Genomic DNA, 26,027 nt, shown 5'->3' on the forward strand with positions numbered 1-26,027 from the left:
TGCTTATATGGTGCTGAAGAATAGGGCCTCATGCATGCAAGGCAAGCACTCTACCACTGAGCCACCCTCCTAGCCCGCCCCTTGAGTCTCCAATTAGGAACCAGAAGTGGTGCTGTGGCTCAAAGTGGTAGGTCGAGTGCTAGCGTTCAGGCAAAACAACTGAGGGATTAAAAAAATAAATAAATAAAGCCCTGAGTTCAAGCCCATGACCAACCAAAAAAAAAGAGAGAGAGAGAGAAGAAAAAGAAATCTAAACTTACCTAAAATTATATGTGAAAGTCAAACAGTATAACAAAGCTTTGAATCTACTCTGTATAAAATCTCTATAGAAGACACCAGCCTCAAAAATATTCTATACACAACAAGCCTACTGCACAGAAACTGGGTAAAACTATCTCTCTATGCTCCAAAATAAGATTGAATACTCTGAAATCTCAAATTACTTACTAGCAATAACCAATAATAGTACCATTAGAAGAATAAGAATAGTTCCTAAGTTATAGAGTTGTCTCCCAAAGTTCCAACCATGTTACTTAGTTTGTTATTCATACATGTCATTTATAGTTGTCATCACAGCCCCAGGACACTGCCGAGAATCCTTGATAGAAAATACTGAACACTTTGCAGGCCACAAATCTGTCACCATATCAAATTTTGCCATTATAATGCCAAAACAATATAAATAATATTTGCATGTACACAAAGCAGGGTGGATATAGTCCATGAAGGATTAGACCTGTTCCATGGGCTGCTTTATATGATTCATTCCATAAAGAAAAACTGCAGTGAAGAATGGATCATTATCTTCCATACAAATGAAGATAACAGGTTAAGACTACTCAGTAGATTAACATCAGTACAAAAAATTCAGTGCACTAAGGCAACATACTCTTTAAAGAATGTTAAATGCAGATTTCAGATTATCCGTCCATCAATGCTGGAATCATGCAGAAAGGGCATGTTACTGCATTAGCCAGAACCCTACATAGAAATCACAAGGAATGCCTTCTCCTGTTTCAGGTCCACGGATGCTGCCCAAGTTCTCCATGTATACATTTCTTTTTTTTTTTTTTTTGGTCTGTCGTGGGGCTTGAACTCTGGGCCTGGGCGCTGTCCCTCAGCTCTTCAGCTCAAGGCGAGCGCTCTACCACTTGAGCTACAGCGCCACTTCCGGTTTTCTGGTGGTTTATTGGAGATAGGAGTCTCACGGTCTCTCCTGCCCAGGCTGGCTTTGAACCGAGATCCTCAGATCTCAGCCTCCTGAGTAGCAAGGATTACAGGCGTGAGCCACCAGCACCCGGCCATGTATACATTTCTAATTGGAGATCATGACTTAATAAGTAGAATCTCTATCCTAAAATAAATTCCCAGGCAGAATTAATGTTGCCATTACTGGTGGCTCATACCTATAATCCTAGCTACTCGGGAGGCTGAGATCTGAGAATCGTGGTTCAAAGCCAGCCCAGGCAGGAAAGTCCGTAAAACTCTTATATTCCATTAACCACCGGAAAACCAGAAGTGGCACTGTAGCTCAAGTGGCAGAGTACTAGCCTTGAGCAAAAAGAGTTCAGTGACAACAACCAGGCCCTGAGTTCAAGTCCCACAACTCATACACACAGAGACACACACACAGAGAACCAGTGTTAGTAATAGCAAACATCTGTAGGTAGTTTCTTTCATATCAGACACCTTTTTAGGGATATCATCTTTATTAACAAGTTTGCTTCCCAACAATAACCCTAAGAGATAGGTACTAATACTATTAGAAATGTATTTATTTACATGAGAGAGACATAGACAAAACTGATAAAATACTAAAATTTCATACAAAATAATGATCTGTGACACAAGCTATCTGCTTCTAGAATCCAAACTACAACCAAGAATTAATTTTTTTCTGTAAAGGGCTAGTTTGTATTTTTAAGCTTTGCCCACTATATGATCTGTCAAAACAACTTCAATTATCCTGTCACAGAACTAAATATACAAATGAATTAATAACATGGCTGTGTTCCAAAAAAAAATTTACAAAAGTATGAATGAAACTGATTCTTTCCAATTCTAAGCCTTAAATATCAGAACATACCGCTTTTGAGGTCAGCACAACCACAGTAAGAGGAAGGTAAAAGCAAGCAACTTGCCTTCTTTCCCTTTGAATCTTTCCTGGTCATATCTATTGTAGGCAGCTGGGATAGGCTGCTTAGTGCGCAATGTGGGATCCTGTGGAAAAATAATGAGTTATGTTAATATTTAAAATACTACTTTAGTACTCACATTTAAAGCTGGTCCTGGGACTTGAACTCAAGGCTTGGGAGTTATTCTTGAGCTTCTGCTCAATGCTAATACTCTACACTTGAGCCACAGCTCCACTTCCTAAATTTTTGGTGGTTCATTGGAAGTAAGTCTCATGAGACTTTCCCTGCTCAGCCTGGCTTCTAAACCTCGATCCTCTGATCTTAGGTTCCTAAGCAGCTAGGATTACAGGCATGAGCCACTAGTGCCTGGTGAAGTATTTATTTTCTGTGCTTCCTTTTTTTACTATATAGCCAAAAAGACAAAAAAATGGCGATTAAGCCACATCTGATGACCAACAGTCATATTATTGCTGCTAAAAAGTACTGTCTTTATCAAATAAACTTAAAACTTATAAAGCTTCAGAAATAAAATGATTACTAATTTCATTCTGATTACTTAAATAAATGTCTTTGTGAAATAATACTCTCTCTACAATGATGACCTTTTTAACAGTACACTTTTCAGCTGGGCACACAAGGCTCACTCCTATATCCTAGCTATTCAGGAAGCTGAAATCTGAGATCTGAGTATTGCAATTTGAAGCCAGCCCAGACAGCAAAGTCCATGAGACTTTTATCTCCAATTAACTACTCAAAAGTTGGATGTGGAGCTGTGGCTCAAGTGGCTCATTGAGCACCAGCCATAAGCAGAAAAAGTTGAAGGACAGCATCTAGGCCCTGAGTTGAAGTTCCAGTACTGGCACCAAAAAAAACAAAAACAAAAATGGTGAAACAAACTTTTTTGCATTTAGTGTAAGTTGCAAATCTGCTTCAGGATTAGCCAGTATGCCCTGGCCCTAAGTTTTAAGAATTGGATCCTGAATTTACCAAGGAGGCAAGGCTAGGCTTTTCTGAATGGGCAGGGCAGAGACAGGGGCATTACTCCTTGGGGGAGGAACAAGCCCAGATAGGCATGGAGGAGGGACACAGACATGGCAGAAGAGGCACATTAAACATGCATTCAGCCCAACCCAGGGCATTAGGTTATTCACTATGCAGAGATCCAGAGACTAGTCAAGCACTTTAATGAAACAAGCTGTCATCTTTTTTTCTTTTTTCTTTTTGTCGGTCATAGAGCCTGAACTCTGGGTCTGGGTACTGTCCCTCAGCTCTTCAGCTCAAGGCTAGCGCTCTACCACTTGATTCACAACACCATTTCCAGCTTTTTCTGCTTATGTGGAGCTGAGGAATCAAACCCAGGGCCTCATCCATACAAGGGAAGCACTCTACCACTGAGCCACCTTCCCAGCCCCACAAGTTGTCATCTTAAAAAAAAAGAAAAAACAATTTTTAATTCAAAGTTTACTGAACTGATAACTTTTAAGTCTTTAACTGAATTACCTACAAAGATGTTAATCTCTAAATTAAATTAACATGGCAACCATGACAATAAATCCATTAATAAATTTTAAATACTTAAAGTTACCCGTCCAATTTTGCATACTTTAATTAATAAATACTTTGTACTAAACTCATAGTCTGTAATAAAGGCAGATAAGTAAAGAATATCTCAAATATGCCAGAAGCCAGTGGCTCACATCTGTAATACTAGGTAGTCAGGAGACTGATACTTGAAGAATCACAGTATAAAGCTAGCCTGGACAGAAAAGTCTGCTAGACTTTATCCCAATTAATCAGAAAATACTAGATTGGAGGCATGGCTTCAGTCATAAGAGTCCCAGTCATAAGCAGGAAAGAGCTTGAGGCCCTGAGTTCAAGCCAAAAAATGAAAGACAAAAAAAAATGTCCCAAATCTGGCTGAGAAATGTTATGATAGTCACAAAGAATGCAATACTCTTCATTTTGATAGAATAGAATTTCATTTAAGTATTATCACAAATGAAAGGTAATTATCTAGACCTCAGGTAGGTATATTTACTTTGCAAGTCAAGGCTTATGTAAATACAAAGAAAGAATATTCATAGCCATAAAGACAACAGTTACAATGTTTTAGTTTGATATGCATCTAAACACTATTAGAAATACCATGCCAGGAGAGAGTGACTAACACCTGTAATCCTAACTACTCAGGAGGCTGACCTGTGAGGATCATGGTTCAAAGCCAGCCTGGTCATGAAAGTCTGTGAGACTATTATCTCCAATTAATCACAGAAAAACCAGAAGTGGCACCCAGCTTGAAGTAACTTTTTGTTTTGTCAGTTATAAGACTTGACAGCACCCTGGGTGCTGTCATTGAGCTTTTTTGCTCTGTCACTTGAGCCACACAATTCCACTTTCCACTTTTTGGTGCTTAATTGGAGATAACTCTGACGATTCCTGGACTAGCCTGGACTGGCTTTGAACCACAATCCTCAGATCTCAGCTTCCAGAATAACTAGGATTACAGGCATTATAGGATTACCAGCCCCCAACCTGAATAACTTTTAATGCTAGGAAGGGTCTTTACACCCATCAGGTATACACAAGCTCTTTTAAAGAACTTAATACAAAGCCAGGCACCAGTGGTTCACACTCATAATCAGAAGGCTGAGATCTGAGGATCACAGTTTGAAATTAGTCTGTGCAGGAAAGTCTGTAAGACTCTTACTTTCAATTAACCTGCCAAAAAGGCTGAATTGGAGCTGTGGCTCAAGTGGTAAAGCACTAGCCTTGAGCAAAAAAGCTCAAGCATACATTCAAAGCCCCAGAACTAGCGCAGAAAAGAAAAAACCCAAAAGACAAAAAAAGCAAAACATCTTCAAATTACAATACACACCAGTACTTTCATTAAAACCTTTATGTATAATAATTGTAGAAAGCATTTATGTTTTGACAGATATTTAAGGCCATAGTTTTCTTCATTGACTATTATTGTTTTACATGGCCAATTTTTTGGTCCTCTCTATTTTATAAATGACTGCATAGCTGGGAACAAAATAAACTGACTTTGATATAGCTGTGTAGGTGAATGTTTAAACTATTTTGGAAATTAAGTATAATATATTTTTCTTCCAACTTCAATAAAAATATTTTAGTACTGCAAAAAAAAAAAAAATTCTACGTAAGCAGAAAACATCCTTACCACAGGTGCTGCATTTGGAGCTGGTCGCTGCTCAGGTGCCCGCCCTTCTTCTCTGGCTTTTACAGATTGAAGAATTGCAAAAATATTCTTGGAAAAGTTCTGCAAAATAAATGAATTCTAATTAAGTGCACCCAGGTACACAAAGGCAGTAAGCAGTTTGGAATTAAGCGTTCTTCCTGTCGGTTCTTCCCTACTGTACCCTGGGTTTACTTACTAATGCTATGGCAAGGAGGATATGGGCTGTCTCCACAGGTTCACAACTGGAGGCTTCTTTCTTAGTGTGATGATACTGAGGTGGTAAGACTTAAAAAAATGTGAGGCCTAGCCGGGTGCCAGTGGCTCAGGCCTGTAATCTCAGGAGACTGAGAACCGAGGATCCAGGTTCAAAGCCAGCCCAGGCAAGAAAAGTTCATGAGACTCTTATCTCCAATAAACCACCAGAAAATCGGAAGTGACACTGTGGCTGAAGTGGTAGAGCACTTCAGCCTGAGCTGAAGAGCTCAGGGACAGTACTCAGGCCCAGAGTTCAAGTCCCACAACTGACAAAAAAACAACAACAACAAAAAAAACACATAGCATACAGAAAATCATTTTGCAAAATGTACAAAAAGACAATGGTAACATTGTTTTAAGGACTGGAGGCATAGCTCAAATGTAGAGCTCCTATTTTGAAAGCTCAGGGACTGAGTTCAAATCCAGTACCAAGAAAAAAGTGACACTGTTTTAAATTTCTTTAAAATTCCTAGTTTAAGAAGAATTCAGCTGTATTCTGTTATTTACTTCTCCACCCAGTATTTATTGTGCTTATTAATAGTCAAAGAACAATCTAGCCTCACAACTAAAAAAGGGAGAAATGTAGTATAACTTTGCAATTAATTGTGGATATTCCTTATTTTATATCACACCAATGTTATTGGTGTGGAAAACATCTTAAAATTAATTGATCTATCTTGCATTTTGTTTTTTTGGGAACTGGTACTGTAACTTGAACTCAAGGCCGGGGCATGCTACCAAATGGGCCACAGCTCCACTTCCTGCTTTTATTGGTCAACTAGAGGTAAGAGTCTCCTAGACTTTTCTGCCTGGGCTAACTTTGAGCCTTGATCCTCTGATCTCCACCTCCTGGGTAGACACCAGCACGTGGTCATCTTGCACTTTAAATGGGCTTTTCCATGTTGGTCATATGGAAAACATTAATGAATTATGCAGATTTTTTCCCCAAAACATTGGCACATTGTAGTATAAAGTAGCAACTAATTATTTTTAAAACATTTGTTTCTATGTTTATTAGAATCCATTTATTAACATTACTCATTAAAGACTCACTAGAAAAGAAAGCTAATATCATCAGACTAATAGAAACAACCTTCTTAAAACTAATTTTCTCATAAAATCTCATATTCTATTATTGTTTGGGTTTTTCTTTGTCTTTTCTTTTTTGGTACTGGAAATCGAACCCAGGACATAGTGTATTTGCCTAGCAAGTGAGCAAGCTACATTCCATTCTATTATTGACAACAAATGCTGACAGCTGTTTTCCTTGAATTAACACTTCATTTTCAAAAAATATCTGTCAAATGCCCAAGTCTAGTTACTTACACAACAAATAAATGAGTTTTGACAGAAAGAGTGAGAGAAGGGGAAAGACAAACTAGAATACATTGTAAATGAATATAGGAAAGTAACAATAAAATCCTTCCCTATAAAACTAATGTAAGCTGATAAAAAAAAAGATACCAAACAAAGCCTTTCTACAAGAGTAATTTACAAAGCAGCTGATTCAACTAAAAGTCAGACATCAGCACAGGTGCTGTTCATGAAGTCAATCATAGTATTTTGGTGTGCAGGCCTGTTTTATCCATTCCAATTGCATCACACCAAATAACAGAAGAAACAAAGATCAAGATTTAACCAGACTTCATCATTATCAGTGGCTGTAGAACACCACCACGACTAGTGTTGTGTGGTGCTGCTGCGGTGACACACGCCATGGGCCCGCAGACTTAGCAACCACTGCTTCTGTACCATCATGGCAGGGAGAAATGCAAATGAAATCACAGTCTACTGAGAAAACTGAAGAAAAACAAATCTACTTTAAAAAACAACAAACTGGGCTGGGAAGTAGCTCCGTGGTAGAGTGCTCGCCTCACATGCATGAGGCCCTGGGTTCGATTCCTCAGTACCATGTGAGCAGAAAAAGCTGGAAGTGGTGCTGTGGCTCAAGTGGTAGAGCGCTAGCCTTGAGCTGAAGAGCTGAGGGACAGTGCCCAGGCCCAGAGTTCAGGCCCCACAACTGGACCAAAACAAAAAAACAACAAACTGAGAGACACAAATACTAGAAGAATAAATGGAAACATCATCAGATACTTTTGCATGGTAGAATTATAGATGATCTCTTCCTTTACTGATCTTTTTCATGGATTTTTCAACAAACATATACTACTATGGTTTGAACAAGTCCTCCAAAATATATCGTCAATGCAACAGTGCTGAGAGCTGAGATCTTTTTTTTTTTTTTGTCGGTCCTGGGGCTTGAACTCTGGGCCTGGGCGCTGTCCCTCAGCTCTTCAGCTCAAGGCGAGCGCTCTACCACTTGAGCTACAGCGCCACTTCCGGTTTTCTGGTGATTTATTGGAGATAGGAGTCTCACGGTCTCTCCTGCCCGGGCTGGCTTTGAACCGCGATCCTCAGAACTCAGCCTCCTGAGTAGCTAGGATTACAGGCGTGAGCCACCAGCGCCCGGCTGAGAGCTGAGATCTTTTGGAAGTGATCTCTAAGACAGCATATGGCTGGAAGAATGCTTCCTGAGAAAAGCAGGAGTGCAGTTTCCTTCTCACTCAGGAGAGCACTCCCTGACCAGACACAGTGTCCTTCCCTGGGATCCCCAGCCTCCAGAACAGTCACCCACACAAAGTTCTGATCATCATAAATGACTCAATCTGTGCTATTGTTACAGAATAAAATGTATGATTTAATGGTGTTATAAAATTAGGTTGCATGATTTGGGGTGTTTTAATACAGGTATACAAAAGAATGTATTTCTATTTCTCATAGTAATTTAAACCTTTCTAAACTCAGAAAAACAAAAAAAAAAGGTCCTGTTTGCCAGGAATAATGAAGGTGCATCTAAAATCTGTAAGATTAGAGTTTAACAGAAAAAAAAAACAGTATACTGAGAGATTATCGGCCAGAATGTTTAATTTCAATTTGTTTTTAATTTAATACAGAAGCAAACCTAGATAACAATAAGTAAATTATCAACTTATTTTTTAAGTACAGTGGAACCAGTAACATTAAATTAAATTAGATCACTAGGTTTTTGAATTGCAGTACAATTCTGCCACCTAGAGCTTAAAGAAAAATGTTCATCTCAGTTATTTGAAAATTCGCTGTTTGGGCTGTGAATGTGGTTTAGTGGTAGAAGGCTTGCCTAGCATGCATGAAGCTCTCGGTTTGATTCCTCAGTACCACATAAACAGAAAAAGCTGAAAGTGGTGCTGTGGCTCAAATGGTAGAGCGCTAGCCTTGAGCTAAAGAGCTCCGGGACAGCACCTGGGCCCAGAGTTTAAGCCTTACAACTGACGAAAAAAGAAAGAAAAAGAAAATTCACTGTTTGATGTGAAAGAAAAAAAGGAGAGTACCAGCTGCTTTATTTACTCTAAGTTTAAAATTTCCAAAAATTATCCAGATCTCTATAAGCCACAGTATGTTTCAAGAATTAGCCATATTAGGTAATGAAAACAAATACATAGATCATTTGATTGTAACAAAAGTAGAAGATGAAACTTTTCTAAGCACCAGATTTTATCAACAGTTCTAAGTTCTAGAGGATTATTCTTTACTCATAACTTGTAAGTTGTATTATTCTTTACTTATAACATGATTTAAGGAATTGAAAGGTCTTTGTACAAATACTTAATATAAAAACAAGCCAGGAGCCAGTGGTTTACATCTGTAATCCTAGCTACTCAAGAAGCTGAGGGGCTGGGAAGGTGGCTCAGTGGTAGAGTGCCTGCCTTGCATGCATGAGGCCCTGGGTTCAATTCCTCAGCACCACATGAGCAGAAAAAGCCAGAAGTGGCGCTGTGGTTCAAGTGATAGAGTGCTAGCTTTGACCTGAAGAGCTGAGGGACAGTGCCCAGGCCAACAACAACAAAAAAAGCTGAGATCTGAAGATCAAGGTTCAAAGCCAGCCTGGACAGGGAAGTCTGTTAGACTCTCCAATTAACCACCAAAAAACCGGAAGTGGTGGCTCACAGTGGTAAAGCACAACTCTTGAGAGAAAAAGCTCAGGGATGGGCTGGGAAGGTGGCTCAGTGGTAGAGCACTTGCCTTGCATGCATGAGGCCCTGGGTTCAATTTCTCAGCACCACATAAGCAGGGGAAAAAAAAGCCGGACGTGGCGCTGTGGCTCAAGTGGTAGAGTGCTAGCCTTGAGCTGAAGAGCTGAGGGACAGTGCCCAGGCCCAGAGTTCAGGCCCCACGACCAGACCAAAAAAAAAAAAAAGCTCAGGGAGTACTCAGGCCATTAGTTCAAGCCCCACCATCAACAACAACAAAAAAAATATGTTGATGAGTGAAAGAAAAACAGGAAGAATTCTTTTCTTTATGCACTTCAGTAACAGCTTTCTTTTTTTTGTGCGTACATGCCCTTCCTGGGGCTTGAACTCAGGGTGTTTGGGCTTGAGCTTTCTTTTCCCCTCAATTCTACCCCTTGAGACAGGTTCCACTTCCAACTTTTTAGCAGTTACTTGGAGACAGGAGTCTCAGGAACTGGGCTGGTTTCAAACAGTGATAGATCTCAGTCTCCTGAGTGCTAGGATTATAACTGCATCACAGGCACCAGGTATAACAGCTTGACTCTTACTTATATAGCACAAAGAATTTAAGGCTATGGGGTCATGAGGAAAAAACTGGGAGAGAGCAAAGGAAGGGATGACATTGTCCAAAAAAAATGCACTCATTACCTAAGTTATGAAATGGTAACCCTCTGTATATCACCTTTAGAGCAACAAAAAAACAATTTCTTTTTTTTTTTTTTTTTTTAATTTAATTTTATTTTATTTGAGAACATACTGTACAGAGGGGTTACAATTACATGGGCAGGATAATGCATACATTTCTTACCAAGCATTGCAGCCTCCTCCTTTGTTTACCCTTCACCTCCCTTCCCAGCCTCCCCCCTCCCAAAAAAACAATTTCTTTTAAAAATAATTTAAGGCTAAAATCTAAAAATTCAACAATCAAAACCAATCTGGACTAGGTGTTGGGTAGACGCCTACACTACCAGTACATCTGAAGCAAGAAGAAGGTCATAGCTTCATGGCCAGGCCTGCCTCACACAGGGATTCATCCTGTTTTATTTCCAAGTATGAATCCTTTGGCTGTACAGATACAAATGCACAGAACTGTAGCGTGTCTTTTAATGCATTATTTCTAACAGTGATAAGAATAAAAGGGAAGAAAAAGAAGACAAGGAGGATGGAGAGGATATCAGAAGAGAGGAGAGGGCAAGGAGGCAAAAAAGGAACAGAGCAAAGGGAGACAAACTCCAAATTCCTGGGGCAAAAACAAAGTAACATTTCCATCAATAAGGAACTAATAAATGCCTACCACCCACGAGAACATGATGTATAAAGACGATAATTATTTGTTGACTAATGTCTGAATGTCCCTCTGTATGAAAAAGAATTATAGTGATTATATCAGCTCTCCAAAGATTCAGAGAGCTTTTCATCAGCATTCCACTACATCAACTTTAGACAAAACTCAACTCAACATGAAAATTAGGCCACATTTTGATTCGTAAATGATGCATGAAGACTTTGAACCAGACTTTTTTCAGCTTATTCCATCCCTATGAATGGAACAGCCTATATGGCCACAAAGATTTCCAAGACATGCAACTTCAACACTCCTCCAAATCCCATTTTAAACAATCCTGTAACTAAGGAATGAGTAACATTTAATTACCTTTCCTGTGCTCTGTAAGATAGTTGTTCGCGTCCTCCACACCCTCTCTCTGCTGACAATATCTCGGGTCACGTCCACCTCAGCATCCACAAAACTCCTCTGTTTAAGGGCAGTTATATCATCATCTAGATCAGTCTTGATAGTAGATCTTTTCTTAGCCATAATTTTGGCTTTGATTGCAGCAATTTTTTCCACTGACATAGCTTCAGACAAAGACCTAAAAGCAACTTATTCTTAAACTTTTGCAGCAGAGATTGCTTAAGCATATCATATCATTTATTATAAAATTCCCGTAAAAAGCCTACATATAACATTAAGATTTTATCTGTAGAACTGATATACTTGAGTGTCACACAGGAGTTCATGTAGGTGTCAGTGGCTCATGCCTGTAATTGTAACTACTCGGGAGGCTGAGATCTGAGGATTTCAGTTCAATGCTAGCCCCGGCAGGAAAGTACCTGATTAACCACCAAAAAGCTGTGGCTCAAATGGAAGAACACTAGCCTTGTATAAAAAAGCTCAGGGACAGCGCCCAGGCTGAGTTAAAAAAAACTGTTGTTCCTGAGGTCTCCCATGAGAACTAGAACTCTGTCTGGAATTAAAACTGAGGCCTCTTTAAAAAAAAAAACAACAAAAAAAAACTGTAGCAAAGAGCCATATTCCCCCAGACTTTGAATGAAGCCAAGTTGAAAAGTAGTGGACTAATTTGACATACACCTATAATAGAAGTGGAAGACTGAGATTCAAAGCCAGCCCAGGCAGAAAAGTCCATGAGACTTCCCGTCTAATTTACCAACAAAATGTCTAACTGGAAATGTGGTTCCAGTGGCAGAACACTAACTGTAAACAAGCAAGTGTGCCAGAGTACAAGGCCTAAGTTTACACACCAGTATCATCTTTTAAAAAAAAAAAAGGACAGAAGTAACAGACTAATTAATCTGGCCGAAGAAATTTTAAGGAAGCTCAGTATACAGGCACTAAGGCTATAGTTGCTTTGAGCCAAGTTAACAGAGAATCGTGAGCAAAAAGACAATTAGAGCTGGGTGCTGGAGGCTCACGCCTGTAATCCTAGCTTCTCAGGAGGCTGAGATCTGAGGATCAGAGTTCAAAGCCAGCCGGTGACTCTTATCTTAAATTAACCACCAGAAAACAGGAAGTGGCACTGTGGCTCAAGTGGTAGAGCACTCACCTTGAGCTGAAGAGCTGAAGGACAGCACCAGGCCCAGAATTCAAGCCCCATGACCAACCAAAAAAAAGACAACTAAAAAAGTCTGAAAATTTTGAACTTTCCTAAAAAATAAACATGTAATGCCTAGCTATGGCTTGACATTAACAGGCCTCTGTGACATACATCTAAGAGATACTGTTTTTACACGCATAGTTAATCTAAAAAGAGCTAAGGAAGCATGGAGACTTCCACCCAGTTTCAAAGGAAGGTCTGCGAGGCCCAGCAACTTATGGCAGGGTCAGATCTCTGGAAACAGGTAGAGAGGGCAATGCATGAAACAATGAAGGTAAAGCAAGGCACAATCTCTAAAAATTATGGAGATGCCAGGAATGTGGAATGTCTGCTGCGCTGCAGGCAGTATACAGTGGCAGCCTGAGAGTCCCATTGAGCTTCCGGTGGCAAGACCATTATAGTGGTATAGTGGGGCTGCAGACCACTGGAGCTCACTTCCTGACACACCACCACTGGGTCAGACATGGCTCTGCAGAACGTACTATCTGCCCTGCTGGGTTCTGATCTTGCTTTGGTCCCATTCCTCCTTTCAGAATGGGAATGCTTACTCTGGTCATTAAATGTTCTAGGCATGTATTATGCTTTTGAAATGTTATGGAGGCTCACCGCTAAGAGCTGTCACAGGGAGTGACAGCCTCAAAAGAATCTTGAACATTAGAGAAATGGGAGACTTTAGGACCAAAGGGGGGAAAGTTATGGTTTAATTATGAAATGACTCCAGCAGGTTCATGTGTTAGACAGGACATTATGGGGGGCGCCTGACTGAGAACAAGCCTCCCTCCAGGATCAGAGGCTTTGTCTTACTACACACAGGCCCAGAAGTAATGGAGTCAAGTGGCACTGATAAACCTCTGAAATGGTGACTCAAAATGAATCTTCCAACATTTTATCAGGTATTTGTCACACAGCTGGAAACTCTAAACTGTGGTATATAATCTAGAAATAACAAGTACACAGGAGGGGCTGAACATGGTGGCCCATACCTATAATTCCAGCTCTGCAGGAAGTGGGGGGGTGGATCATAGTTCAAGGCCAACCCAGGGAAACAAGGCATGCATTGTAATTCATACCTATAATCCCATCTACGTAGGTGATAGAGGTAGAAGGAATATAGGTCAGAGATAGCCCAGAGCAATACACGTGAGACCCTGTCTGAAAATTAAGCAAAAAAAGGCTGGAGATGCTGCCCAAGTGGTGATGCACCTGCTGAGCAAGCTCAAACCCTTGAATATAAACCCCCAGTACTGATAAAAAATAAAAATAAAAAACAAAATATACAGCAAGGCAAGTACAGCCAATAGCATGCTATTTTATATCAAGGAACAATCACTGATGGGGTCCAAGGGACAACTCATTTCCTGCACAAGGAAACAGAGGCATGGAATGGATGGAGATAAATGTAAATGCAGACAGCATTTCCCATATGCACTCCTTAACTCCTCTCCACTAAAGAAACCCTTACCTGATCTGCTCAGTCTGCACAATTCCTTCTTTATGGCCCTCCAGCCGGGCAGCCAGTCTCTCTTTATCAAGGCGCACACACTCTTCATCCTGGAAACAATCACTAGTTAGTAAACATTTCATTTTTATTTAATTTTGAAAAAGTAAAATCACTACACACAGATTTTTCTTACCAAAAATCCCCTTTGCAGTTCCAGGTATTCCTGTACTCAAGCCACCATTACAACTGTGTGTAAAGTCACACAAAGATGGAAACTAACCACAGATGTTCCTTAACTTAGGGTGTGGCTCCACTCTGATACACCCAAAATAAATTAAAAATGCTCACTACTCAGGAGGCTGAGATCTGAGGATAGTAGATCAAAGACAGTCCGGGCAGAAAGTCTATGAGACTCTTCTTCCTAATTAATCACCAAGAAGCTAAAAGCAGAGCTGTGGCTTAAGTGGTAGAGTGACTGCCGTGAGCAAAAAACCCCAGGGACAGTGACTAGGCCCCAGGACAGTTACACACAAAAAAGTCCTAAGCCAAAACTGGGTTTAACAAACCTAGGGGCTGGGAAGGTGGCTCAGTGGTAGAGCGCTTGCCCTGCATGCCTGAGGCCCTGGGTTCGATTCCTCAGCACCACATAAGCAAAAAGAAAAAAGCTGGAAGTGGCGCTGTGGCTCAAGTGGTAGAGCGCTAGCCTTGAGCTGAAGAGCTGAGGGACAGCGCCCAGGCCCAGAGTTCAGGCCCCACGACCGGACCCAAAAAAAAACAAAAAAACCCTATCCTATTCAATAGTGCAGCTTGACAGACACACCAGTCCACTGTTAGACAAAATCACTAGCAAAATAACTAGCAAAATAACTAGAGGTTGGCAGCTCTTTTATTGGGTCTGGTCATGGGGCCTTGAACTTTGGGACTGGGCGCTGCCCCTCAGCTCTTCAGCTCAAGGCTAGCGCTCTACCACTTGAGCCATAGCACCACTTCCGGCCTTTTCCTTTTTGCTTATATGGTGCTAAGGAATTGAACCCAGGACCTCAGGCATGCAAGGCAAGCGCTCTACTACTGAGCCACCTTCCCAGCCCCTGGCAGCTCTTATAATTTATTGAATACTACACTAAACACGAAACACTCTGTAAAGAATGTAAGCCTATCAATTTTTGCATCATCTAAAAGTAGAAAAAGCAGCCAGGCATTGGTGGCTCATGCCTGTAATCTTAGTACACAGGAAGCTGAGACCTGGAGGATCTGGTTCAAAGCCAGACTGGGAAGAAAAGTTCAAGTGATTCTGTCTCCAATTAACCAGCAACAGCTGGAAGTGAAAATGTGGCTAAGGAGTAGAGCTCCAGCCTTCAGTAATCAAGAAAGAGTGCAAAACCCTAAGTTCAAGCCCTGTAAACAAACACAAACACACACAAACACACACACACACACACACACGCACGCACGCACGCACGCACACTACCATCAATGACCATGTGTAAAAGCTTATAAACCTTCTTAGACATTCCCTCACACTATGTACCTGCTTCAAAAAACCTAGAATTCACATCAATGTTAATGAAATAACTTAACAAGCACTTAGGGCTCACAGCTGATAGTAAAGACAACCCCGCTTCCACCCCTCTCCAGGAGTAGGAAAACCATACCCAAAGCTCACTACTAGTGCCAAAGCTGTGTTGGGCCAAGCCACTGTCCGTCTGTGATGGTTTTCACAGCACAACAGAGTAGAGAAGCATGTGGCCAAGAACATATACCACTTCTTTCTGTACTTTTACAAAATCAAACCTGTGTGTTTGTCCGGTAGTACTATGGGTTAAACCCAAGGTCTTCTGCCACTTGGGTCACATTCACAGACTTTCTGGCTTTATTGTGTTTGAGCGAGGGTCTGACTAACTGTCCAGGGCAGCCTTGAACTTGAGATCTTCCTGCTTCTACTACAAGTAGCTGGGATTATAGGTATATATATACTACCACATCCAGCCAGATCTAGTACCAATCATATTTTCATTTTGGGTCTGGTCGTGGGCCTGAACTCTGAGCCTGGGCGCTGTCCCTAAGCTCTTCAGCTCAAGGCTAGCGCTCTACCACTTGAGCCACAGCGCCACTTCCGGCTTTTTTTTTTTTTTTTTTTTTGCTTATGGGTGCTGAGGAATCGAACCCAGGGCCTCAAGCATGCAAGGCAAGCGCTTTACCACTGAGCCACCTTCCCAGCCCCAACCAACCATATTTTCAATAAAAGCAAAGATAATAAAAGTATCAGTGGTATTCACTATACAGCATGTTGAAAATGAACAGGTAGGGACGGGAGGGAAAACTGGGAGAGGGAAGGAAAGGGTAACCCTGTCAAAAAGATTTTTTAAAAATGTTCTCATCTGGCTTACGTAACTGTAACCCCCTGCCTATCACCTGTACAATAACAATTTTAAAAAAAAAAAAATTAGGCTGGGAATGTGGCTCAGTGGTAGAGTGCTTGCCTAGCATGCATGAAGCCCTGAGTTCTATTCCCAATACTACATACACAGAAAGAGCCAGAAGTGGTGCTGTGGCTCAAGTGTTTGGAGTGCTAGCCTTGAGTAAAAGAAGCTTAGGGACAATGTCAAGCCCCAAGACTTGCAAAAATAAATAAACAAATGAAATTAGTTGCCTATCATAAAGACTGGATGTGAGAGCTAACGCTGTTCAAGCTATATTCTAACCAACTTTTCTTTCACTTCAAAAACATTTCCAGAAATAAAGAGCTCCTAGAATTATCACAATTCAGGTAATAGTATGAGTCAGCTTTAAAATAAAGTTATTACCTCAATTCGTGGTTTCTTTGCTTCTGCTAAAACTTCATCTGAAGCTCGTTTGACTTAAAAAAAAAAAAAAAAAAAAAGTAAATAAATGCACAGAGTTTTGGAATGGGATTTTGGAGACGGAAAATAAGGATGTGACAAGTGTACCTTGAGTGGATCTCTGAAGACCTATTTCCAGGGGGGCACTTCTGTCTATACTTGCCGACGTTGCTGAAAATGTTAAAAGATTCACATGAACAGGTCAATATTTGAACAAGTGCAAGGATTTCCCTATGTAAAAGTAAGTTTTAGCCAGGCTAACACCTATAATCCTACTCAGGAGGCTGAGATCTGAAGATCACAGTTTGAAGCCAGTCCAGGCAGGAAAGTCCATGAGACTCTTATCTCCAATTAAAAAACTGGAAGTAGCACTGTGACTCAGGTGGTAGAGCACTAGTGAGTACAGCACCCATGCCCAGAGTTCAAGCCCCAAGACCAACAAAAAAATAAATAAAATTTAAAAAGTAAAAAACTAGGGCTGGAAAGGTGTCTCAGTGGTAGAGCACTTGCCTTGCATGCACGAGGCCCTGGGTTCAATTCCTTATCACCACATAAGCAAAAAGAAACAAGCCGTTAGTGGCGCTGTGGCTAAAGTAGTAGAGCGCTAGCCTTGAGCTGAAGACCTAAGGGACAGCACCCAGGCCCAGAGCTCAGGCCCCAAGACCGGACTCTCCCCCCCACACACACAAAAAAAAGTAGGCTGGGAAGGTGGCTCAGTGGTAGAGTGCTTGCCTTGCAGGCATGAGACCCTGGGTTCAATTCCTCAGCACCACATAAGCAGAAAAAGCTGGAAATGGCGCTGTGGCTCAAGTGGTAGAGTGCTAGCCTTGAGCTGAGGGACAGTGCTCAAGTCCAGAGTTCAGGCCCCATGACCCACAACAACAAAAAAAAGTTAAAAAGTATTTGTTCAAAAGATTAATCTGGATTACAAAGTCTGTAAGAGAACAAATTATTTTTTAACAATATGACTGAAATTAACTGGTGATTTTAAAGAATATATAACTTAAGGAAGCAAATCAATAATAAATATGTACATAAGCTGGGCGCCGGTGGCTCACGCCTATAATCCTAGCTACTCAGGAGGGTGAGATCTGAGGATCGAGGTTCAAAGCCAGCCCGGGCAGCAAAGTCCATGAGACTATTATCCCCAATAAACTTCTAGAAAACTGGAAGTGGTGTTGTGACTCAAGCGGTAGAGCACTCCTTGAGCTGAAGAGCTGAGGGATATCGCCCATGCCCAGAGTTCAAGCCCCAGGACCGACAAAAAAATAAATAAAATAAATATATACATATTAAGTTAACATTCATATTAAACATGCAATTTTTGGTTATTCATAATCAGCAGAAAACTTTAAATTATCTTTTCTATTTACTTATTTATTTAGTGCCTGTCCTGGGGCTTGAACTCAGGTTGTAGGGACTGTCCCTGAGCTTTTTTGCAGAGATTAGTGCTCTACTACTTGAGCCTCAGCTCCACTTCCATGTTTTTTGTAGTTTAGTGAAGATAAGAGTTCCACATGCTGGGAAGGTGGCTCAGTGGTAGAGTGCTTACCTTGCATGCTTGAGGCCCTGGGTTCGAATCCTCAGAACCACATAAGCAAAAAAAGCCCGAAGGAAGTGGCGCTGTGGCTCAAGTGGTAGAATGCTAGCCTTGAGCTGAAGAGCTGAGGGACAGTGCCCAGGCCCAGGGTTCAGGCCCCATGACCAATCAAAAAAAAAAAAAAAAGGTTCCACAGACTTTCCTACTCAGGCTAGCTTTGAATCGCAATTCTTAGATCTCAACCTTCTGAGTGGCTAGGATTACAGGTGTGAATCACTGGTGCCTGGCTCATGTTACTTTGTTTTTGAATAGCTCAATATAATAAAACTACAAAAATCTACACCAAGATAAAAAAGGCTGCACTTATTCCATCTACCTTTTCCTACCACCAATGTAACATGCAACCAATATTACAGTATCAATTATGCATATTTTTTCTAGAGTTCCCTCTTGTAGATACAAAAAATACAAATAAGCCGGGCGTTGGTGGCGCCTGTAATCCTACCTACTCAGGACAGGAGACTGAGATCTGAAGATCGCAGTTCAAAGCCAGCCCAGGCAGGAAAGTCCGTGAGACTCTTATCTCTAATTAACCACCAGAAAACCAGATGTGGTTCTGTGGCGTAAGTGGTAGAGCTCTAGCCTTGAGCTGAAGAACTGAGGGACAGTGCCCAGGCCCAGAGTTCAGGGCTACGACCGGACTGGGGGTGGGTCGGGAGAGTGGAGGAGAAGTAGAAACTTCTAAACTCAAGATAGTAGGCACAGCAGAAATCATCAAAATATACTGAGGTGGGTAACAAGTAGGAAGAGAAAAAACAATCAAAATATACTGAGGCGGGCAACAAGTAGGAACAGAGTCTGGTGGCCCAAATACCAAATGAAGTAATGTTTTCAAAAGAGGAAGTCACCAACAGTACCTAATGCCAATCAGGTCAAGGAAGGAAAAGAAATCAAGGATATATCAATTCTGAAGTCACTTGGCCTTGTAAAGGATTTTAGTAGTATGGTGGGAAAAGCCAGACAGGAGTGGCTTCCAGAAAGAAATGACAGGCCAAGTGCTGGTGGCTAACACCTGTAATCCTAGCTACTCAGCAGTGTGAGATCTGAGGATTGCAGTTCAAAGCCAGCCAGGGCAGAAAAGTCTGGAGAGACACTTATCTCCAATTAATCACCAGAAAACCCAGAAGTGGTACTGTGGCTCCAAGTGGTAGCGCGCTAGCCTTGAGCAAAAGAACTCAGGGACAGTGCCATGAGTTCAAACCCCACAACTGATGGAAGGAAGGGAGGGAGGGAAGTTCCAGAAATGGTAGTGCATGTTTGTAATTCCAGCTACTGGGAATTGATGAATGGTTTATGGTTTGAACCCAATCCAGGCAAAAAATTAGCAAAGACTCTTATTCTCAACAAGCCAAGCCTAGAAGAACATACCTTCAGACATAGCTTGCAGGAGAGAGGTACAGATATGGAAGGGTAGGTAATAGTCTAAAGTGAGTCCCATGCAACAACGTAAAACCTTACCTGAGAACAACTCAAAAGCAAAAAGGGGCCAGGATTGGGGGAAGGTGACTCAAGTGGTAGAGTACCTGCCTAGCAAACACAAGGTCCCAAGTTCAAACCCCAATATCAGAGAAAAACAAAAAGAGTAGGAGCAATTGAAATACTACTCACATGCTTCACCATTGAGATACCCAAGGAGATCTTTTCGGTCAGGTCTTCTAACCACAGGGATATTTTCAGTCTGCAGCCAAAATTTGAAATGAATTAATTTTTTAAAAAACTATATGAAACCAGTCAAAAAATGTTAGGCTGAAAACTTTTAAATAATGAAAGATTTAAAAATCCTAGACTAAAACTAAAAACCATTTTAAATATGTTTATTTTTCATAAAGTTTTGAAATTCTAGTAAGATATAAAAGATAATTATTCAAAAAGAAGCAACGACTATCCCTGTTCAAGGTATGAACCCAGTCCTTTTTCTGTTTAACTTATTCTAAGTATTTATTCTCTAACTACACTCATGATAGTATGTGCCTGAAATGAACACCTTAGTTCCTACTGTCTCAGTTCATGAAGTACCTATTAGTATTTTCTCATACAAAAAACCAGACTTCAAGATATTCAACTTGAACTCTTCCAAATAAACAAAATTAGTCACCAAAACTAAGTTTGATGGCTGGGAAGGTGGCTCAGTGGTAGAGTGCTTGCCTTGCATGCATGAGGCCCTGGGTTCATTTCCTCAGTACCACATAAGCAGAAAAAAAAAAAAAAGCCAGAAGTGGCTCTGTGGCTCAAGTGGTAGAGTGCTAGCCTTGAGCTGAAGAGCTGAGGGACAGCGTCCAGGCCCAGAGGTCAGGCCCCATGACCGGACCCAAAAAAAAACAAAAAAAACAAAACTAAGCTTGACAATGATAGATTCATCTTGTTTTGGTATGAAATAAAGCATAAAAGATTATACAGGAAAATAGTAATAGTGGTAATCATTTACCTTCTATATCAAATAGTTTTTTTATTTTTTTATTTATTTTTTTGCCAGTCGTGGGGCCTGAACTCATCCTGGGCACTGTCCCTCAGCTTTTCAGCTCAAGGCTGGTGCTCTACCACTTGAGCCACAGTGCCACTTCCAGCTTTTTCTGCTTATGTGGTGCTGAGGAATCGAACCCAGGGCCTCATGCATGCAAGGCAAGCACTCTTCCACTGAGCCACCTTCCCAGCTCTAGTTTTTTATTTTTTATGCCAGTCCTAGGGCTTGAACTCAAAGCTAGCAATCTACTGAAGCCACAGCTCTACTTCCAACTATTTTTTGGTGATTAATTGGAGAGAAAGAGCTTCACAGACTTTTCTGCCTGGGCTGGCGTTGAACTGTGATCCTTAAATCTCTGCCTCCTAAGGATAACAGGCATGAGCTACTAGTGCCCGACATCACATAATTCTTTGTTTTGGGTGCCAGTCCTGAAGGCTGAAATAAGGGCCTGGGTGCTGTCCCTTAAGAGTTTTTGCTCAAAAAAAAAAAGAGTTTTTGCTCAAGGCTGTTGCTCTATCACTTGTGCCACAGCTTAAGTGGCTTTTGGGGACATTATTTGGAGATCAGAGTTTCCGAAGCTGGTTTCAAACCACAATCCTCACATCTCAGCCTTCTAAATGGTAGTAGTATAGAAGTGAGCCACTGGTGCCCAGCTTAATAATTCTTTTTATTTCTCAGTGTGAATAAATTCTGAAAGCAGAAGAGTATTAAAAATTAAGCCTGAATTATGCATTGTAGAAAACAGGGTAATTTTCCTGTAATAATCTACATTAGCAATGTGCAAAAAAATGAGCAAAACGCTCACACTAGGCAGTCACTCTCACTATTTTCCTTTCTTTTTTTGGAGGGGAGTCCGGTCGTGGGGCCTGAACTTTGGGCCTGGGCGCTGTCCCTCAGCTCTTCAGCTCAAGGCTAGCATTCTACCACTTGAGCCACAGAGCCACTTCCGGCTTTTTTTTTCTGCTTATGTGGTGCTGAGGAATCGAACCCAGGGCCTCATGCATGCAAGACAAGCGCTCTACCACTGAGCCACCTTCCCAGCCCCACTCTCACAATTTTCTAAACAGCGTGCAATATAAACACAGCTGAAGTCCTTTGATATCTATGATGAATAAGAACCCCATGTCTCTGGGACAATTATCTCATAATGACACCAAACATCTTACTGACTTGTTAAACTATTTCAACTATTTCATTACTTAGAAACTAATATCTAAGCCGGGCGCTGGTGGCTCACGCCTGTAATCCTAGCTACTCAGGAGACTAAGATCTGAGGATCGCGGTTCAAAGCCAGACCAGGCAGGAAAGACCGTGAGACTCCTATCTCCAATAAACCACCAGAAAACCGGAAGTGGCGCGGTAGCTCAAGTGGTAGAGTGCTCGCCTTGAGCTGAAGAGCTGAGGGACAGCGCCCAGGCCCAGAGTTCAAGCCCCACGACCGACAAAAAAAAAAAAAAAAAGAAGAAGAAAGAAACTAATATCTAATCCCTTCTTTAAAAAATATCAATTTCATTTTCTCCCTGTAAATCTAAAAGCACATAAAGTTTTTCTTGCTTAAAAGAAGTCCACTGGGCTGGGAAGGTGGCTCAGTGGTAGAGCGCTTGCCTTGCATGCATGAGGCCCTGGGGTCGATTCCTCAGCACCACATAAGCAGAAGAAAAAAAAAGTCCACATGGAGCAGGACACGGGTGGCTCACTCCTATAATCCTAGCTACTCAGGAGGCTGAGATCTGAGGATGTTGGTTCAAAGCCAGCTCGGGCAAGAAAAATCTTTGAAACTCTTATCTCCAATAAACCACTGGAAAACCACAAGTGGTGCTGTAGATCAAGTGGTAGAGCGTGGTAGAGCGCTAGCCTTGAGCTCAAGAGCTGAGGGACAGCGCTCAGGCCCGGAGTTCAAGCCCCACAACCGACCAAAAAAAAAAAAAAAAAAAGTCCACATGGAATGATAAATATTCAAATTAATTTCCTTGAAATTTCTGTTTCTAGTCTGACAATGCACTTCATCATTTAACCATTATGTATATTACAGCCATAGGATAAAAATATTAAAAGTCTACTGACATGAAAACGGCAGTACAGATGGGTACCAGTGGCTCACACCTGCAATCCTAGCTACTCTTAGGAGGCTGAGATCTGAGGATCCTGGTTCAAAGCCAGCCAGGGCAGGAAAGTTTGTTAGACTCTTATCTCCAATTAACCACCAAAAGCCAGAAGTAGAGCTGCGGCTCAAGTGGTAGAGCACTAGCTTTGTGAGAGCCCCAGGACTGGCACAGAAAAGATTAAAAAAAAAAAAAAAAGCCTGAGATTAGAGTTGCAGAGTATCAAGATCCTTCCACAGACTAAATATATTTTTAAATACCTGTGTCTGTAAAACTTTCATTGGCATCATCATTACCAGTATTTTACACTGAAGAAATCCAATTAGTCAGGAACTGGTGGCTCACACCAGTGATCCTAGCTACTCAGGAAGCTGAGATCTGAGGATCGTGGTTCAAAGCCAGCCTGGGCAGGAAAGTCCTTGAAACTCTTATCTCCAATAAACCACAAGAAAACCGGAAGTGGCGCTGTAGCTAAAGTGGTAGAGTGGTGGCCTTGAGCTGAAGAGTCCAGGGACAGCACCCTGGCCCAAAGTTCAAGCCCCACAACCGACCCCCCCCCCCCAAAAAAAAAAAAAGTTGTACCAATCACACATTAGTCTAATTCTGACCCTCCAGAACTTTCCCAGACAGGAAACCAAAGGAAGGGAGCTATCCATGATGAAAACAATGCCTAGTTATCCAATAAGTAACTCATTAAGTTTGAAAATGAGTTCTACTTACAGCTGCACGTCGAACATAAACTGGATGAGAAAGGTGCACATTATTAAGCAGAAATAAGATGGAGTCCAATGTGTAGTATTCTCTGGGCTGGCCTTCCTTCCCGGTCCTGCAATAATTAAGCCAAGATTTATTTTTATTTATTAGCACTTGAACTTAGGTCTTGGGCACTGTCACTGAATTTTTTGCTAAAATCTAGTGCTCTACCATTTGAGCCTCAGCTTCACTTTCAGCTTTTTTGGTGCTTAATTGGAAATCAGAGACCCATGGAGTTTCCCACCCAGGCTGGCTTCAAACTGTGCTCCTCATATCTCAAGCCTCCTGAGTATCTTGGATAAGAGGCATGAGCCATTGGCACACAGAGAGGGAAGATTTTTATTCACAATTCACATTCAATTCTCAGGGCTTAATTGCACATATTCTCTTAGCTATACCCATTTAAGCTATCAGAGTATTTAACGTTTTTCTAAAAATACATATAAACTATAAAATTTAATAAGTGGGCTGTCAATAGGGGAAAAAGAACACAAAGGAAGACAAAACAAAATAGAAACACCTTTTACGACTACTTAAAAGTAATTTTTTAATGCAAGAAATAGAGGAAGACCTGGCGGAAAAAGGGGTGACACTGTCCCCAAAAAAGAAATGTACTAATTACCTGACTTATGAAATGGTAACTCTTCTATACAACACCTTAATAATAATAATGAGCCCTGTTGTTGGAAGTGGTAGAGGGCTAGCCTTGAGCAAAAGAGCTCAGGAACAAAACTCCCCCCCCCCCCACCCGCCTGCCCCAAGGGAAGGGAAGGAGAAAGGGAGAAGACAGACTACACTGAAGCAAAGGCACCAGTGATGGTAAATCCTAGCTACTCAGGAGGCTGAAATCTGAGGATCAAAGTTCAAAGCCAGCCCATGCTGAAAGTCTGTGAGACTCTTATCTCCAATTATCCATCAAAGAGCCACAAGCAGTGCTGTGGCTCAAAGTGGTAGAGCACTAGCCTTAAGCACAGAGCTCAGGGACAGCACTCAGACCCTGAGTTCAAGCCCCATGACCCACAAAAAAAAAACGATGATAATAATAAAATTGCATTAAAAGGCACAAGAAATAGGGGAAGCAAATAAACATACTCTAAAGTACTATTATATACTTCTTCCTAGAATTAGTCCAAATTAGGCTCTGGACTTTGTCAATAGAGAAACTAACCTTTTACACACTGGAAAGTATCCTTATGAGAAAAGGACCAAACTGTTAGTGTAGCACTAAGGCTTTTTAAATAAAATACTGCTGAACAACATGTTCTTAATAACACTGTTACAGTAAACACAAGGTCAGAGACTGTAAGCATGGCCTGAGCCTGTAATTGCCACCAGGAGAGGCAAATAGAGGATCACGACCCAAGGCAATCCCCCAGGGAGAAACACGAGATCCCATGCAAATATTAAGTAATGGAAAAGGGCTGAAGGTGTGTCTCAAATAGGAGTTCCTGTCTAGCAAGCTCAAGGCCTTGAATTCAAACCCAATATCAACAAAAAATAAACGTCAAGGTTGTCTTGGGGGAGCAAACTTTGCATTGTAAATACATACATACATACATGCATATACACACACACACACACACACACACACATACACACATACATATATCACCCAAGGTCCCTATCACCCTTCCTCCTACATCTATTCATCATAACTCAAATTTATTATGAGTTTATCTACATACAGCCCACTATAATGAACTCCATGTCTACTTTTCTGGCCTCTACCATCACTTTTCCTGAACGTCAATGTGCTTCAACCCACATATCATTTGCAAGAGTTTTGTTGTTGTTTTGGTTTCTTTTTTTGGTGCTAATACTAGGACTTAATTCAGGGCCCTTATCTTTTTGGCACAAGGCTAGCGCTGCACCACTTGAGCCACAGCTCCTTAAACATCTGTCAATTATTGTACAAAATAATTTAACCAGGTTTTTTCCTTATCATATAGACTGCAAAAAGGCATTTTTTTGCGGGGGGGGGGGGGGGGGGGGGCGGGAGGGGGGTAGGAAGCAGAACCAGTCCCAAGGCTTTGAACTCAGGGCCTGCGCACTGTCCACAATGCCACTTCTGGCTTTTTCTGTGTATGTGATACTGAGGAACAGAACCCAGGACTTCATGCATGCTAGGCAAGCACTCTACCAGTAAAAAGCCACATTTCTAGTGCCCCCCCAAGGCATTTTTAATATTATACTACATAGGCACCCATGCACACGGGTGTACATGCCTACAGAAAATTAACTGTGTGATTCACTGTTGAGAAAGTTTGAAAATGGCTGAAGCATTCCTTGTTCACTGGCACC

The 26,027-nt window shown here is 41.3% G+C and overlaps 1 protein-coding gene across 1 annotated transcript in view; it reads right to left on the bottom strand.

The window, feature by feature from the left end:
- The window catches only part of Cdc73 (cell division cycle 73), a 92,887-nt gene that overhangs the window by 65,258 nt on the left and 1,602 nt on the right, over positions 1–26,027 (bottom strand). Inside the window, exons 2-9 of the mRNA XM_042701169.1 lie at positions 23,694–23,799; positions 20,019–20,088; positions 16,919–16,981; positions 16,775–16,827; positions 13,992–14,080; positions 11,290–11,506; positions 5,317–5,415; positions 2,142–2,220 (exon numbers count right to left, since the gene is read on the bottom strand). Of these exons, the coding sequence (XP_042557103.1) occupies positions 2,142–2,220; positions 5,317–5,415; positions 11,290–11,506; positions 13,992–14,080; positions 16,775–16,827; positions 16,919–16,981; positions 20,019–20,088; positions 23,694–23,799 (776 nt within the window). The remainder of the gene's footprint in view (positions 1–2,141; positions 2,221–5,316; positions 5,416–11,289; positions 11,507–13,991; positions 14,081–16,774; positions 16,828–16,918; positions 16,982–20,018; positions 20,089–23,693; positions 23,800–26,027) is intronic.

Source organism: Dipodomys spectabilis, unplaced genomic scaffold (assembly GCF_019054845.1).
Source record: "Dipodomys spectabilis isolate Male_0828 unplaced genomic scaffold, ASM1905484v1 ptg000288l, whole genome shotgun sequence".
NCBI lineage: Eukaryota > Metazoa > Chordata > Mammalia > Rodentia > Heteromyidae > Dipodomys > Dipodomys spectabilis.